General features: G+C 42.7%; 1 protein-coding gene across 1 annotated transcript in view; it reads right to left on the bottom strand.

Moving 5' to 3' along the window:
* Positions 1-8106: 8106 nt before the first annotated feature.
* Positions 8107-17154, bottom strand: part of MROH2B (maestro heat like repeat family member 2B) — a 67840-nt gene continuing 58792 nt past the window's right edge. The window contains 11 exon segments of the mRNA XM_036910937.2: positions 8107-8265; positions 8700-8765; positions 9800-9902; positions 10314-10448; positions 10779-10934; positions 14387-14487; positions 14490-14568; positions 14813-14959; positions 15458-15572; positions 15966-16035; positions 16038-16105. Coding sequence (XP_036766832.2) covers positions 8177-8265; positions 8700-8765; positions 9800-9902; positions 10314-10448; positions 10779-10934; positions 14387-14487; positions 14490-14568; positions 14813-14959; positions 15458-15572; positions 15966-16035; positions 16038-16105 — 1129 coding nt within the window. The 3' untranslated portion in view covers positions 8107-8176.

Here is a 17154-nt window from a genome sequence, read left to right as displayed (position 1 = left end):
CATTCTTAGTACAGATTAGCAGAATTGAGCAGCCACATTCATCCTGCTCCCCACCAGCCCATTGAGATTTTTCACCCCAAATGGACTAAAGTGTATTCAATACTTGGGTTAGGAAAAGAATGACCTGTTTCTCTGTCAGAACACTGAGCTAGAAAGCAACTGCAGTAGGAGGCAATTTCCATTAATACCTAAGAAATGAGAGGTATCTGCATGCTTTTCAATTACCTTGGTCTTCCAGGCAGTTCACACATTTGGGGACAAGAAAGCTGATAACATGATAGGAGGCCCTGTTGTGACAAGCAAAGTACCTACAATTTGTCTTTTTATTTATTCCTGTCAGGCAAAGCTCCAAATTTACACTCAAAACATCAATCACGTAGGGTGATTTGCTTTTTCAGCCAAGGGTTAACAAGACTAGATGGAAAGAATGTCGTTTCAGGAGGAATACACTAAATGTGAAAAGGTGGCAGGAGAAGAAAGAACAATAAAACGCTCTTTTTTTGATTTCACAGGCTGAAGGCAATTTCCTGTAAAAGGACAAACATAAAGAAATGCTCTGTTATCACTGTTATTTCCTTGCATCACAACAAAGCAAGACATGAACGGAATTCCAGGAGAAGGGCCTTAGGTACATAATGGGTCAATGATGTTCAACACAGAGGAGCATTCCCTGGAAGAATAGAGCATATGTGCTGCTGAATGAGTGTCCTTTATGTAATAATCAGCTGACCAAGTTGACTGGGAACCCAAAGAAATCAAAGGAATTTTCTGTAAGAGTGAAATGGAATTTTCTCACCAAAGGAAAGTTTTACCCCACATCTTCAAGAGAAAGTGATTAGCATGATACTCAGAAGTGGTGTATTATTAGACCATATATAACTCAAGTGTGCATTATGGCAGTATTTAGTAAAGGGCCCCAACTGAATTCTAAATCCAGAACAGCTGGTGGAACACTTGGAGTCAGGCATGATGTAAATCTGTGGACAAGCCCACTAATTGGATGATTATGGCTCTATAGGTTTAAATACTTTGGTATGATGATAAGGAGCCTCCCAAAGTATCCTGACTTAAAAATGAAGTGATTGGCTGTTTGCCACAGACATGATGCACAGATTCTTTAAATGTGAGAGAAAGGCACCACTGAGGAGATCTGGTCCCCAAACTTCTAGGCTGGTGAGGGTAGGGACTTATCTTACATGGTTCTGTTGCTCTTTATTGCTCAGTGAACCAGCTGTATATATGCTAAAAAAATGCCATTTTACAGTCACTTTTCCAAAGTCACATAGCCAGTTAGTAGAAGACCTAGTCTGGAAAAGATTCTTCTGCCTCCTGGGGAGTGCCCATCCTGTTTCACTATTGTGCTGGCTCGTTTACTTCCTGTAGCCCTGTGGTTGGCATGATTGAGCCATGTCTTGCCAGACAGGGGCAGAGCAAATGAGCTGTGTGGGAGTGCTCTGTCGCTACAACTGCAGGGCTGGTATTCTGAGATACTGGCTTGGACTTGAATAGGTACGCTTTGTCTTTTGTGCCATGGAAGTATGTCCCTCCTACTTCTCTTCCTTCTTTCTTTTGAATTTATATAGGGATTTCCTCTTACTTTCCCCATGGAGATGGATGAGAGATGGTCAGGAAGTGCTCTGTTGTAACTTGGGGTAGAGAATCAGGCAAAAGTCTTAAGGGGGAAATTTTAGAAATTCCTTTGTCAAACAACATTGACAAAGAAACCTAAGTTCTGGGAAAGTTGATCCTGGGATGCTGGCTCATAAGAGACCTAGTAGTGGATGGAAGTGGCTGGAGTTGACAGTTCTCTTAGATGCAGTCTGGGAATTGTGATCCTGTGATGGCGCTCTTTCCCATTTTAGTGGGAGAAAGAACAAGACTGTCTTAGTCAGTTCTGGCTGCTACAACAAAATATTATACACTGGGTGGTTTGAATAATGATTTATTTCTCACAGTTCTGGAGACTGGGAAGTCCAAGATCAACGTTTTGGCAGAGTGCATGTCTGGTGAGGGCCCTCTTCCAGGTTTGCAGACAGCTGCGTTCTAGCTGTGTCCTCACATGGTGGAAAGAGAGGGCACTCTGATCTCTTTCTCTCCTTATAAGGACACTAATCCCATCATTGGGGCTCTACCCTTATGACCTCTGACCTCACTAAACCCAATCACCTCCCAAAGGTTCCATCTCCGAATACCATCACACTGGGAATTAGGGGTTCAGCATATGAATTTTGAAGGGACACATTCAGCCCATAGCAGAGATGGTGAACTGCTGTGATTCTCATTGGTTAAACCTATTATTCATGCAGGGGGTCTGTGGGGAATCTTACTCATAAGCTTGCCCTTTGGCAATCTTGGTGGGTAATGCAAAGATGTCAAAGTAAATTTATAGAACTTGATAAATTAGAATATATATGTATGTATAAATATATACTCTCTCTGCATATTCTGCTTTGCTCCAGAATCCTAAGGCACTGCACTGCGATTCCCCTATAGGGGCCTGCAAGTACCACTGGCTCTGTGGATCATGAGCTCAAATGGCAAAGCAGCCTGCAAAGCAAACTGGATGTCCTGCAGAGCCTTTTCTCATTCTGGGCTCCACTCAAAATTAACAGCTTTCAGGTCAATTGATAAACAGGCTTGGAATAAATCACCAGTTGAGGAGTGTGGTGCCTCCAAAATCCTAAGAGGCCCACTAGGCATTGTGCCTTTCTTGGCTGTAGGAGAGGCCAGATGCAACTGCTTGGCCTTCACCATAGATGGAATATCTCTACATGCCCCACATCACTGGACCCCTAGACATTTCACTGAGGTAGAGTCCCCTGAGTTTAGTCAGATCTGTTTCTCACCCTCTGTCATGCAAATGTCTTAACAATAAGTCTCGAGTGGTTGCTGTTTTCTGTTCACTTGGTCCAACCAGCTTAATATCACCAATGCAATGGGTTGGGTGTGGTATCTTGTAGAAGGGAGGGATGGTCAAGATCTCTGTGAACTAAACTATGACATAAATGATCCCGCTTGATCATAGTGTGTGATCCTATTAACGTACTGTTGAATTTGGTTTGCTAGCCTTTGTTGAGGCTTTTTGCATCTGTATTCATCAGGGATATGAGTCTGTAGACTTGTTTTCTCACGGTGGCCTTGTTGGGTTTGGTATCAGGGTAAAATGAGTTTGGAAGCGTTCCTTCCTCTTTAATTTTTTGGAAGAGTTTGAGAAGGATTGGTATAAATTCTCTTTAAGAATCTGGTATAATTTACCAGTGAGGATATACGGTCCTGGACTTCTGTTGGCTGGGAGGTTTTTAGTTACTAATTCAATCTCCTTACTAGTAACTGGCCCTGTCATCTCTTACAATATTTTAGTCTAAAAGCCCATCACCAACTGTCTGATTTACCAGTTTATCTACTCTATTAAGCACCTACTAAATTACTGACTTTATCACTTTACTACCTTGATCAACTTCTTTGGCTACCACTGTCATCCAGATACAGTGTAATTCAATTTGTCATTCAGTATTTGGCCACCTTTTATCTCTAATAAGACCTTTCTGCTATTGTCAGTGCTTCATTCTATTCTCTCTCTCTCTCTCTCTCTAGAATGTTACAGACAGGAAAACTGCCATCCGACAAGCTTTTCCCACAGGCCTGTCTACTCCCATCCAAAGGCCTGACACAATCTCATGATGCCAACCGTGAGCAGAGCCTCTGATGTTGGAAGCAATTAGTGATTTTCTTACGATTCCTTTGGGATTAAGGTAAAGATAAATTTCAGCTTGCACCTACTATCTCTGAAAAATGAAGAAAGTCCTGGTTAACCTGTCCTTAGGCTAATAAGCAGTTCTCCAAGCCCTCCACCTCTGAGATATAGCCTCATTTTGACCACTGTGCTGCTACGAAGGTGTTAGGGCATTAGTCAATTTAATTCTCAGGGTTTACCTCTGGAAATATTTGGAAGAAGTGGTAGGTAATTTAGAAGGAAAGATTTCTTATCTTGTGTTTTTCAGTGGTTCCCAAATTGAAAAAGCTATGGGTTACATATGTTTACAAAATTGTGTTCTCCAAATTTATCTTGCTTTCAGGATAACCACATAATTTAATAAATAAAATCCAGGACAGTCTGTCAAGAAGTACAAATAAGTAAGAATGTTTTGTATAAATACAGCTTGACAAAGCAGACATAAGGAGCAAAAGCCATTTTCTGTATGACTTGGTGATTTCATATACATTCAGACACACACACACATATACACATTTTTAGCATGAATCCCACTGTTCTTCCCTCATGTTGCTCTTTATTCATATTTCCTACTGCCCTGGTTTTAGGGATACCTGCAATAAATGAGTAAGAAGAGAAATTCTAAGAAATGATAATTCTCAGAAAGCAACTATATGAAACTGCTTGTCAGAAGTTTGCTCTTTGTCAAGGGCCTAGACCAAGGCTCCTGATCAACTCATAGGTCACTACCATGTCTGTCTGACCATGCATTCTCTGGTTCTATACTTAAGTGATCTGCAGGATAATGGTGAGGTTACGGACTTAAAGAAGCAGTAATAAAACACTCAGAAATCTTTGTTATGATCTTGGAATATCTCGATGGCTCTAGAGGTGCCAGGTCTTATATTTTATCAATGATAGGGACAATCCCAAACTAAGTAATTCCCCTGGAATTCTTCTTTTTCTGAAAACTTCTTTCTTTCTTCCCATCTGTGATCCTTGTTCTTTTCTTTCTGGTAAAACTGCCTTCACAGGGTCAGCCAAGCTAAACGTCCCTGATTTACCAGCAGAACCCTGGCTCTCACTGTTGTGTTAAAGGGCAGAGTACAGAATTGCACAATAATGGGTTTGAGAACCTTCAAAGCAGTGCTGGCCCATTAAGAAGCCCGTGAACACCACAGAATACAAACCTAAAGTAAACAAGAGTTGAAAAATGATTATATGTGCAAATAATAGTGAGGCAAGCAACAAGAGTGAGACTAAAAGCAATCTTCAGTTTCTTCCATAGTACTTGAACATGCTTCTTCTCTTTAACTCTGTTTCCCTGAGACCATTGAGAAGTCTTCCTTACGTGGGTAAGGGAGCTGCATTTGAACCAAAGGGATGAACCACAGAGGCCATTGCAGGGCTGATGGGGAAGAGAGGCATCATGGTGGCAACCTTCTGAGACTGAAGAGTAGGGTTGGGAGGGACTCACAGAAATTGTTGGGGAGAGCAAATAAATCTAAAATTCTACTGTCACATAGCATGACCGTGGCTTTTCTGTTGGCTGAGAGCAAGTAAGAAGGCTCGGATGGGGAACTGCAGTGACTATGAGGCAGCCGGAGCAGGAGAGCTGGCTGCTGAGCTGGGGTCTCCTGGCTAGAGGGGCCGCCTCCTTTTTACCCACCAGCAAGGGCGACAGCATTCGTAGGGCCAGAATCATGGCTGCAAGAGGGGCAAGATAGTCAGCTGGCTTTTATGCTAGCCAACGAGTTTCTATTACATTTGTGATTCTAATGATAAATTTGTTAATATTACAATATTTACATTACATAGTTAACATTTACCTAGTGATTTCGGTGCCAGGTTTCTAGATGTTTTACAATGAACAAGAGTGCATCTAATCCTCACAATAGTACCCTGAGGTAGATAATTATTATGTTAATGTTAGATGTGACAATGGAAGTATAGAGGTTAAATGATTCTCCCAAGTCACAGGCTAGCAAGGGGTGGAGTCAGAATGTGATAAAAATGTCTTGGAAATTCTCATCAGGGTGAATGCTTCTAAGATAAGGTTTAGACAGATAAGGTTCAGTGGCATTGAGTGTTTCATGTAGTCGTTCTACCTAATTTCCATCAGTCAGTGATGAGGAAAGCTCCTGGCTGGATGCTAGGAGGGGTGGATAGCAGTAGTGGGGATATATAAATTAGTATCAGACAAGGTCCTGTGTTAATAAACTTATATTCCTGTTGAGAATGTCCTACAGTTCTGAGCGGCTCAGCCCAAAACCCACTGTGACTCTTTGTCCCATGTTCTGAAAATGGCTTGTGCAGTAGCTATAGCTACTAACTACATATGGCTACTTAAATTTAATTAAAATTAAAAATTTCATTCCTCGGGTAGACTAGCCACCTTTCAGATGTTCAGTTGCCAAATGTGACTAGTGGCTATCATATTGGTCAGTGAAGATATGGAACATTTCTATCATTGCAAAGTTCTATTGGACAGTGTGGTTTAAAAACATTTGATTTCAAATAACCTGACAAAAGAGGTCAACTAAATCCATATCTCTTGCCTTCTTTTTCTTGCTCTATTTCATATACGTTATGGCTGGGGATAGCTTCTGACTCCATTTAGAATTTAATGGAAACAATTAGCCAGACAATGTACCTACAAAGTTACACACAGAAACTTGCATACGACTTTGGTGAGATCATGGACCCTCTGTGTAACAGTTACCCACTGATGCACAAAATTACCTTGAAACTTAGTGGCTTAAAACAACAAAGATTTATTGTCCTATATAGTTGCTTGGCTGAGGAACTCAGGAGTAGTTTAGATTAGTGATTCTGACTCAGGACTCTCATTAGATTGCCCTAGGTCTTTCAGATTTAGCAAATAAAAATACAAGGTGCCCAGTTAAATTTGCATTTCGATAAACAATAAAGTTTTTTAGTATAAGTATGTCTCATGCAATAATCCAGACATAGATTTACTAAAAAAAAAATTCATTGTTCATTTGAAATTCAGATTTAATTGGGGACTCTACCTCATAATGTAGTCAATGTGTCAGCTGAGACGTCAGCCATCTGAAGTGGGACTTATGGATCCATATCCAGATGACAATTAACTTGCCTAGGAAGATAGCTTTGTCGTTGGCAGGAGGCATCAGTTCTTTGCCACATGGACTTCTTTTTGGGCTGCTTGAGTGTTCTCATAACATGGCAGCTGGCTTCCTGCAGAATGAGTGATTCAAGGAAGTGCAATAATATTTATGACCTTGCCTTGGAAGTCACACTTTGTTATTTCTGAAATATTCTATTGATTGTACAGGTCAGTTCTATTCATTGTGGGAAGGGACCAGGAGGCAAGACTCATTGGGGCCATCTTGGAGGCTGGCTCCATCCTCTTGAATTTATACACAGATTTCATAAAATATAAACTCCGCAAGTGTAGAAATTTCCTGTTTTTCCTTCTCATAGTTGTGTCCTCAGAGGCTATAATGGTGCCTTATAAACTAGGCACTCAATAAATATTTGTTAAATGAATGAATAAATGGACTCTGGCCTAAAATAGCTTTGGTCTCTAAAGGTTCTGTGGGACCAAAAGATGCTTCCCCAATTTGAGGATGAAGAGATTAGAACATAGGTAATCAGAATTAGTAAAGGGATATGTTAGTTTAATAATATTGCTAATGAATGATCATGATGGTGGTGATGTTAAATGAGTGACAGGCTCTGTATTAGAAACTTCTTGTTATGTACATTATTTCATGTATGTAACGTTTCAGGTATGCACTGTGAAAAGTGTAAAGAGTTATGATTCAGATGCTATGAAGGTTAACACATGCACACACCCACACCCACACATGCATGTGAACACACATACTTACAATTCAAAGGGAGGGATGTTTTTAGATAAAAGTGGAAAAGAAGTCATAGATTTAACATGATGTCAGAAAGGGTCTTTTGCAGAAAAGTACCTGGTATATATTGACACAAATCAACCTGAGAAAAAACAGACAGCTTAAAGTTTATCATAAGACTGCTTTTTAGAAGAAAAGAGTGTGAATAGTAATTCAAAGCTGGCAAAGACATGAGAGGAAAGACATGGACAGTGTGGTTTAAAAACGTTCTAGATATGGAAAATGACAGTAGCCCTCTTCTTGATGGCAGCAGAATTGTTCCAAGTTCTGTCATTTCTTGACATTCACTGAGACTTAAGCTTCCCAAGAGAGGCAGCAAACGTGTGCAGAGCCACAGGGCTGTCACCGCTCAAATTACAGGCCATCCCTCAAGTGAGTTTATGGGGTTTACTTTTTACTAATGGAAACAGAAACATGCCACCACTTCAAGATACCCATCATAGTCACCATCTCTTTCCTGAAGATGCTGCAAGTCTGTGGGTTATGAGGATGAAGACAGCAATCAGTAATATAAAAAGCCCAGCAGTTTATTACCTGATAGTTTACGGAAGGGTGCTTATTTACACCTTCTCAGGAGGGTCTGCAAGGAAGCTTCAGCTGCTCCCTGGACACTGACACAGGGGTCTTGCTGAAGGGCTTGAAGTCCTGAAATGGAAAGAATAGCAAAGTCCAGTGAACAAAAGCCAAAAGCCAGCTATGTGGCATGGGGAGGCTTGTCACTGGGGTCAGCCTTTTGTGGGGCTCAGGCCCCCAGCTCACATTTTACCCTGATATGTAGGATTTGAAGCTGCCAACTGAGAATCTATTTTCACATTGAAATAAGGGAAGAGAAGATCCTAACCTTGGGATCAGTAGATTTTTAGATAATTGGAAAACTGTAGTCTGTTGGGACTGAAGCTTGCAAAAGGATTAGGCTGGGGAGTCTCTTTATACTCTCGAGCAATTCCAGTATCTAGGGAGGATCAGAGACAATAAGGGATACTCAGATTTTCAATCTCTGGGCTCACATGGAACATGGAGCAGCATTAATTTCTAAGAATATAACAATACGTTGGGTAGAAACTAGGGTTGGCACTCACATGTGGTCAGTTGTTCTCTGTCTAATAGCTCCACATATTGGCCGGTCAGATTGAGAACAATGGCATCTAAGGTCAAGAGGAGAAAAAGGTACTGATTTCATCATAGCAGGAGATGCCACAAAAAGCAGATCAGGGTAGACTCTGTACCTGGTTAGAAGTTAAATGGTCTGGCTGATGAATGAGCAAACTATACGACTTCCCTTGCAGCCCCAGGAGGATGTCAGGTTTTGTTTGATGGGTCCTGCCTCATGTCTGGAAGTGATTGCTCACCCAGTGTGTATTTGGGAAAGCTCACATAGTGTCCTCCCAGGGGCAAGAGTTGTCGTCAGGGTTTCAAATATGTCTAAGATATGGTCCCTGTCTTCAAAAAGTTCAAAAGTGTAGATGGTGGGAACATACACAGGACCCAGTGAGGAATCCTTAGGTTTTGACTCAGTTCTGAAGGCAGTCAAGTGAGTGGGTCTATTTATTGTGGGCTGAATTAGTTGAAAAAGGTATCATGATAAGATGTAGAATTTCATAGTAGAAGGGTGTCCAAGATTCACTTACTTTCCTTTTTTATTTTATAGATCAGACAAAAAGGCAACACAGAGACATTAAGTGAATTGTCCAGAATCACACAGCAGAGCCAAGGTCTTCTGGTGCCCACACCAGCACACTTTTCGCTTGCATCATGTTGCTGTTAAACCTCTCTAAAGCTCTTGAACTGAGCTGAGAAAGCTTACTATGGTTTATGTTAAGGGGTGATGCAAAGGAAATCATTTAGGCAGAGGCAGCAAGCAGGCTTGGAGCACAGAATTGGGGATAAGAAAGACTGATGCCATGGAATCAGAAGAGGTGTGGAGGGCCCAGGATGAAGGATGGCCTTCTAGAAGGAGAGCGCGTGGCGGTAGCTCAGAGCTAAATTCTCATTAGCAAAAGGGGGTATGTTCCTGTGGGGGAAGATGCGGCAGGACATAAAATGAATTCCTTTCTGGCCCTCTTTTTTCTTTCTTTTTGGTTATGGCAGTCACTGTACTGACAGAGTAGCTTCCAGTCAAAGCAAAATTAGATGGAGCAGAGCAGACGGATCTGAGCAGGGAATGTGGGTGTGCCCTCACCTGTGAGCTTGACGGCTGCACTCCTGACAGTCTCCCAGCTGCTGCTGAAGAAGGTGAATGAGTGCGTGTGGAGGATCCACAGAATTTCCTGGTTTTTCTTTGCCTACAGGAGATATGTATTACAAAGAACACAACTGGAGAGTGACTCTTCCTGAAATTCGGCTTCCTATAGGTCCTAGGAAGGGAAATCTCAAGGCCGTGAACAATCACACAGCCATGGATTATTCAATTGGGAAGATGCTTTATGGCTATTTCAAACAGAATTTAATCGGAAAGGTACTGTGGCTTATGGGACTAAACAGCAGAAGTGTTCATGAATCTAGGAGAACAGATCCCTGTCAGGACTTTGGGAAAAGAGCAAAAAGGGTGATGTGGCAGGACACCAAGAATCACTGCCATGCTTCCAAGACAGCTCTGGCTCAGGCCAGAGATCCCTCTCTATGCTGCTCGCCCTTCTGGGATTTGATTGGGTGCTTGTCTGCATTTCTGCAGGAAGCTTTTACTGCATACTTACCAGTTTCATACAGAATTGCCTATAGAAATCCCTGGCCCTTGGTAGATCCTGACCATCAAGGAAATGATCTAATACCCCATAGAGTTCCTGGACGCCCAGAAAAGGAATGCAGACACTCAGGACATCACGGCAAGCCTGAAAAAACAGTGTCCTGGGTCACAGTCCATAATGTGGGACCTCTTTCTAGAAGGGGAGAAATGCTGACTGGTGCTGGGGCAGGAGCAGTAAAAGTCAGCAACGTGAAGGGCATTATAGGCAGTGTTGGCACCTTCTCAGTTTCCCAGATAGAAGAGCAAACTAGGGAAGATGTGGCAAGAAAGCACCCAGGGCTGGAGAAGTGGTTTTCAGGTTCAGCTGGGAGTGGTGCCTTCAGATCTGGCATCTGGTTTAGCCATACCAGGCTTACTAGCACTTCTCGGCCACAGGAAGAGAGGAGGTGTAGGCATCTGTGCAAGGGTCACTTACAGTTCCAATCATGGGATTGGGATCCCAGAGGTGGAGAAGGAATGAAATCATGCTCCTTTTTATTTCTTCAGCAAAAAAAACCTTCCACTTTCTTCCTGTTAGGGATGCCAGATTCCCAAATAAGAAGATGGCAGTCAGTCTCACATCATCCTGCTCCTGCAGTGACAGATGCATGTCATGGGTGTGTCCCCCTCACAGGCCACTCCCTGCTGGCACCCCCGCCCCCACCCTGCTCAGCTGCACTTCAGCTGCCACTGTTTCTCCCCCAGGGGGCTCTTCCTTCCCCAGCTGCTCCCTGCCCACACTGCAGAAGTCTACATGGCTGTGGGTCTGGGGTTTTGGTGACACCGTAGGGGGAAGACTTGGTTTTTGCCTGTGAGTAGCTGATGGAAATGTGCTCATAGGAAAGAGGAACATGGAGTCCTGGCAGCAGCAGGCCAGGCGGGGTTCCTGCTTATTTTGTATTATACACAAATTAGGCTGACTGCATCATTAGCCTTGAGTTTTGAGGCCTCTAATCTAAACTGCCCAAGGCCTAGGATTTGTCTCCATGATTGCAATGCTTTCTAAAGGCATTACAGGAAGCTCAGAAATTTGGGCCTTGGGTCTCAGAGAAAAAGGATGAACAAACAGCCACCTTGCCCTAATCTTGGGTATGTGAAGTTCTAAAACTTCCTTGCTTGTTGTCCAGGATGGTAGGTAATGATTTTAAGAACTGGGGGTAAGGCGGTAGAGGAAGATGGCCTCCTTTTATCTCAGATATTTGCTGGTATGGTTCACAGTGCTAACGAACTCCAATGTTTTTTTTTTTCTTTCTTTTTTTTCAGATCTAGAAAACTAGTTTAAAATACCCATGTGAATGCAGAGGGATGGAGGAAAAAGTCCTCGTGAGTAGCAGAATATTATTTTGATTACCAATAAACAAGGACCAACAAAAAGCATTCCGGTGATTAAGGGGGAGGAGATAAGGGAACTAATTCTGATGGCAACATAAAGTGTGTAAGAAGTGGGCACAGAAACAAAAATGCCACGAAAAAGACGTGGATAAAGACCTTCCCGAAAAATTTAAGATGGCTTGTTGGGAAAAGGTAAGAAAAGTTAAATGAGTACACGAGATGTGACCTTGTGCAAAGGAAATGGAAATAGAAATGTTTTGTAAATGTAGTAGGAATGAGGCAGGAGATATTTCTAAAAGGCCTCTCTTTAGAAGAAGAAAGCAAACTAATGACAAAGTACCAGAAAGGTAGAGAGGTATTTACTTAAAAAAAAAAAATCTTTTGAATTTTTCCAAAATCAATGACCTACTGTTAGATCAAGGAGGAATCAACCAATTGGGATGATGAAGCAGAAAGAGAAGTGGCAAAGTGTTTTGGGTGCTAGGAGAGATATTAGGGTTTAATGTCCTTGTTAGTTTAGAAAATGGGGGTATGGAGAGTAAGGTGATGGCTCAGGGTGAGCTTCAGAATAGCAGTGAGCGGGGCCTGGAGTATACATGCAGCCATATCTGCATTTCTACTGTTTTACCAAAGTGTTGCCATGTTTTGGGAATTCAAAGAAAGTACTTAAATAGTGAAAAAAAAAAAGAAGGAAAATTTGGAGATAATAGAATTTTATGCTTAATCTGTAGAAAACTAGAGGGGCAAAGTATCATAAAATATAGTTAAATTTATTCACAGAAAGAGAGCATTACTGGAGAATAAATAGCATGTCATGACTTAGACCCAAGTTTTATCAAACTTTACTTACATGCAAATGTGGTGGAATGGCTATCTGATAGTAATCAGAGAAGTCTAACCCAGCAACCAGCAAGACTGTAGATTTTTTCCTTCTGCAGTAAGACTGAGAAACACTATCTTGACCTGAAAACTGACAGGTGGACTTGTGATTATTGGAGGCTCAGATCCAAGATAATTATTATCATTAGATCAACCACAACCCAGGGAAACCTAACAAGAAGGCGAAGTTCTGTAGGGGTGATTTCAGCCCTTTGTTGTTAAAGATTGTCACCAATTACCCACAAAATGAAAAAAGAAAAATCTTTGTTGTTTTACAGAAGATACTAAATTGAGTGGAAGCCAAGTAAGCAGTTTTGAGGACAAGATGAGAATTTAAAGTAATATTGAAACATTGGAGAAAGTAGCTAGAGACAAGAAAAAAGCTAGTTTCAAAGGCCAGATTCAGGCTAGCATATGAATAAGGGAAGCTGAAAATACAAAACTGGAGGATTATTGACTGTAGACCTGTATTGCAGGCTAAAATCTAGAAGGTCTGCATGGTTAATAAATTGCCGAAGAGTCAGGAAGAAAGGGCAAGATTTAAAAAAATGGAGTGAACACATAGGAAAAGATTGAACCTGAGAGGTAATTTTATTTTAAGAGTCTATTTGATACTTCTCAGGTCTCATTTAGAGATACAACACAGCCACTGACTTGTAAAATATTTTAAGAGCTGAAAAATTAGGTTTATGATGAATAAATAATGAAGGAAATGAAGACTTTTTCAGTCTGGGAACCAGAAGGTAAATAGGTAATTTAATAAAGCCTTAATGTTTAAGGATGCACGATTGGAGGCAACCAGCAGTTTTCCATCTCTTCTGAAATAGCACAATATGAGGAAACAGGTTTAGATCACAAAAAAATAGGGATGACAGGGAATTAGCCTAAAATAAATAATAAAATGTAGTTTCCCAGAAGGTATAAAGGAAAATGACCTTCCTCTACCCAGGATTGCTGACTGATCCTTTTATTCAATTAGAGCTATGGGCTACATCAGGGGTGGACTCACTTTTCTGTAAAAAGTCAGACAGTAAATAATTTAGACTCTGTGGGCCGTATGGTTTCTGTAACAACTAATCAACTCTGAGGTTGAAGTGTGAAAGCAGCTGTAGGCAAGATATAGCCAATGACCGTGGCGGTGTTCCAATAAAACTTAATTTATAAAGAGAAACTCTGGGCTGGATTTGGCCCATTAGCTGGACTTTATACTGACTGCTGGATGGAATGACCCACACAGGCATTTTGAACCTTTAAATCTTGGATGTGAAAAATAGTGTTGGTGGTGATGATGTCTTTATTTGGGACCTAGTCCTGCTTTGAGGACCGTCATAATTTGTGTTCTTCTTAAAGCAATCTTCGAAATGAGGATTAGGTGTAAGCAATTTCTTTGGGAGGTGAGCCCAGGAAGCATGATGGGGAGTGGAAGTGGGATAGGGAGAGAGAGGAAAGCTATGAAAGGGAATATTAATGACCGTGCTACCACTGTGGCAAAGTGGAGCTCAGTCCTGAGGGGTGAGGAGGCTGGGGAGTTTATCTGTGTCTACTCTTCTTCCTAATTATTTTAGAATAGGGAAAGACTTCCCCAGTAAGTCTGGCCCACCCTGCTCAGACCAGTCATGCCCCCTGGGACGGAGGGTACCTTCCAGCAGGCAGACACAGGAAGCCAACAGCCTGCACAGGAATTGTATGGGTGACCTCGATGCAGGTGACCGCTGGGGCAGGTCAAGGAGCATGGGTGTGACACCCACATTGACTTCTACATCCACTACGTGAACCTCTTTCTCTCCTCTTACTTTTTCGGGGGAGAGGAAATGCCTGAACAGGCTCACTTACATCTTCAAAGAAAGTTCTTGTTTGCAGCACTATTTCTTTGAAGCAGAAGCCCACATCTTGATCTGTGAGCAGCTCCAGGATCTTTCTGAGAGTCTTCAAGCTTCACAGACAACTTCAGTCCGCGCCAGGTGATACAGGCCTCTGATGACAGATTCTAAAATTATCTGCTTGTGCTTCTTCACCTGTTTTGAAATAAGGTCTCTTAATCCTGAAAATTGTTCTCTGTGTACATGGAATAGGGTAGAAGGTCCCAGACAAGGGCACTGAAACTCTGCTAGGGTCACATGGTCCTCAACCCAAGAGCCACCACTGCACAGGCTGTTTGGATTTTTACTTAATTTCCATGTGACCATGAGGTGTGAGTTAGTAAATAATTAGTTAAAGCTCTGCTTTGAGCCATGTTTTGTCTCTGCAAATTCCTTGTACCTTATGAGGGGCTCCAGGAGCTGTATTACCGAGCCCTCGGATGGCCATTTGCCTCAAAGTGGCACTGGAGTCCCAGGCACTCAGATCCATCAAGACCAGCACATCGCGGAGGTTCCCGTGCTTGCAAAGGACTGGCTCCTTCATGAGCTGAAAACGACACACTCCATCCCTTCAGTTCAGAACGGCTTCCCCTCAGGAGAGCGCCACTCGTGACTACAGGCGTGGAGGAAGCCCTCGGGGGAATCAGCAGTTCTTGCAGATACTAAGCTCTGGAAGTAAGCAGCCCACAGGTCAAGGTTATGTGGTGATTAGACCCAGAACACCTAATTAAGAAGATGATTCTAATCTAAGGGGAAACATGGGGCAGGGAAGGCAGGAGTTACTGACGCTGTTCCTTCTCGGGATCGGCCGGGACAGCCTCCCTCCAGGAGTGTGCTGGGACAGCCATGCACTTGGTTGCTTTTTGAATTGTACTCTCATACTGACTCTCCACCCTGCTCTGCAGACTGGAGGGAAGGAAGGGGGACAGCTGGATCTCTCCGTGACCACAGCTATCTGAGGAGGTTCCTGCTCCCCTTAACCTGCTGACCCTGTGGGAAACAGCCCAGGGGACCCAGACAGCCTGCATGCTGGCGGCTCTCTTGCCTCGGAGAAGAAAGCTGTGCCGGTTATCCGGTATCTCTCTGAGGAGGAGCTGAGAGATGCGAGCAGTTGCTCCATGATGTCCAGGACGATTCCATGTCTCCACACCGCCGTGGTTCTGGAAAACACAAGGCTCTGATTGTTGCAGAGGCTCTTTTCTGTCTAAACAATGCAGGAAATTTTATTCTATTCTTTATTGGGAAAATGAATTATCTAAAAAGGAATGTTCAGTGAAAGCACAGCAAGGCCTGAACTTTAAAATAGCCTCTCCAAGTGCCCAATTTAAGTGTAGTTTGCCTAAAACTGTTCGCTGTATTCCTACTTTTGGAGGGGGTGGTGAAATTTGGGGTGATCCTATTGTCTCTTCCCACCCCCCTTAGTTTTTCTTCTGTGCCTTCTCCTGGCTGTAAGTGCTTCGTGAGGCCGCCACTGTCAGCGAGTGGCCTCTGTCGCATTTTGCTCTGTGATCAGTTTTCTCCTGTGTATCCACCTGGAGAGATCGGCACGTTACCTGGCCAGTGCACACACCCCTATGTGGTGGGTGCTAGGATGGCTGAGTAGGGTCCATACATTGTCCCCCCGTCAGATTCTCTTGCAAGGCCTTCCTTCACGGCCTGCACTTGCACGCACCTCAGAGCTGCAGTGGAGAGCCTGGAAGAGACAGCCAGGACCGCAGGGGTCAGCCCCATGCCGGGGACTGTGAATCCCGGAGTTCACTCTTCGGTTCCTTCCAGTGCTCCCCCACTCTTGGGTTAATAGGGACTGTGCAGTGGGAAAACAGGCAGCCTGATCTCACGCTTTAGTGTTGGGGTCAAAGGGGATGGTCAGAGGATTCGAGCCAGTAGATAATAACACAAAATCTTGTCCAAATCTCATGAGAAAATAAAGCCCTAATGATGGTAAGTGTAAAATGCCATATTTCACTGATTCTAAAACAGACACCTTGGAAATCAGACGCACCTCACAATCGACAGTGTGTTATTATGGTTGGCCAGACAGTAGCTGTGATGTGGTCACTAGCACCTGTGCGTGTACAATACATGCATGGATTTAAGTGTGGCATTCTGTACTGTTGTGACTTTAATCAGGTCCTTTGTATTATTGGAACTACATGTGTTGAGACTAACAGCTATTTAAAATGTCTTCTTTAAAAAGGTTGATTTGATATTTGAAAACAAAGGTATGCTGAAGGATGGGAAACAGAGCAATATGACAGGACAAAACAGCTCTTCAGATAAATACATCATGAAAATTTAAAACTGTAAGAAAACACTGATTCACAGCTTAAATGGGAGTTTTTTTTTTCTTTCTTAATGTTCCATGAAATAATAAATTTGCTTTAAATAAATCATTCTGCTTCCTTCCATTGGTGAAGTCTCAGATGTGATGAAATATGGCATGTAGGTTTATTTTCCTTCTTTCCCTGGTGGCCTTGGGAATCACAGAATTCCAGGTTTCCTTGAAATGTCTCAGTGAAAGAAAACAAAGGAAATAGAGCTGGTCCACTGGGGAAGAAGAAATAGCTGCTCTCTTCACTATCATGTGACCATTCTGGGCAACTACCCTGGGCATTGGCTCAGGCAAGAGGGGCTACCGGCTTAAGAACAGCTGAGCCTTGTTTCTTCGTGGGTAGTTGAGGCCATGCCAGGAGGCTCAGGCCTTGACTTCCACAGTCCCTCTAATGGAGTCTAGGGTTTGGG

This window comes from Manis pentadactyla, chromosome 2 (genome assembly GCF_030020395.1).
Source record: "Manis pentadactyla isolate mManPen7 chromosome 2, mManPen7.hap1, whole genome shotgun sequence".
NCBI classification, from domain to species: domain Eukaryota; kingdom Metazoa; phylum Chordata; class Mammalia; order Pholidota; family Manidae; genus Manis; species Manis pentadactyla.
The sequence above is the reverse complement of the archived record's forward strand: the minus strand, read 5'-3'. Positions and strand labels throughout refer to the sequence as shown.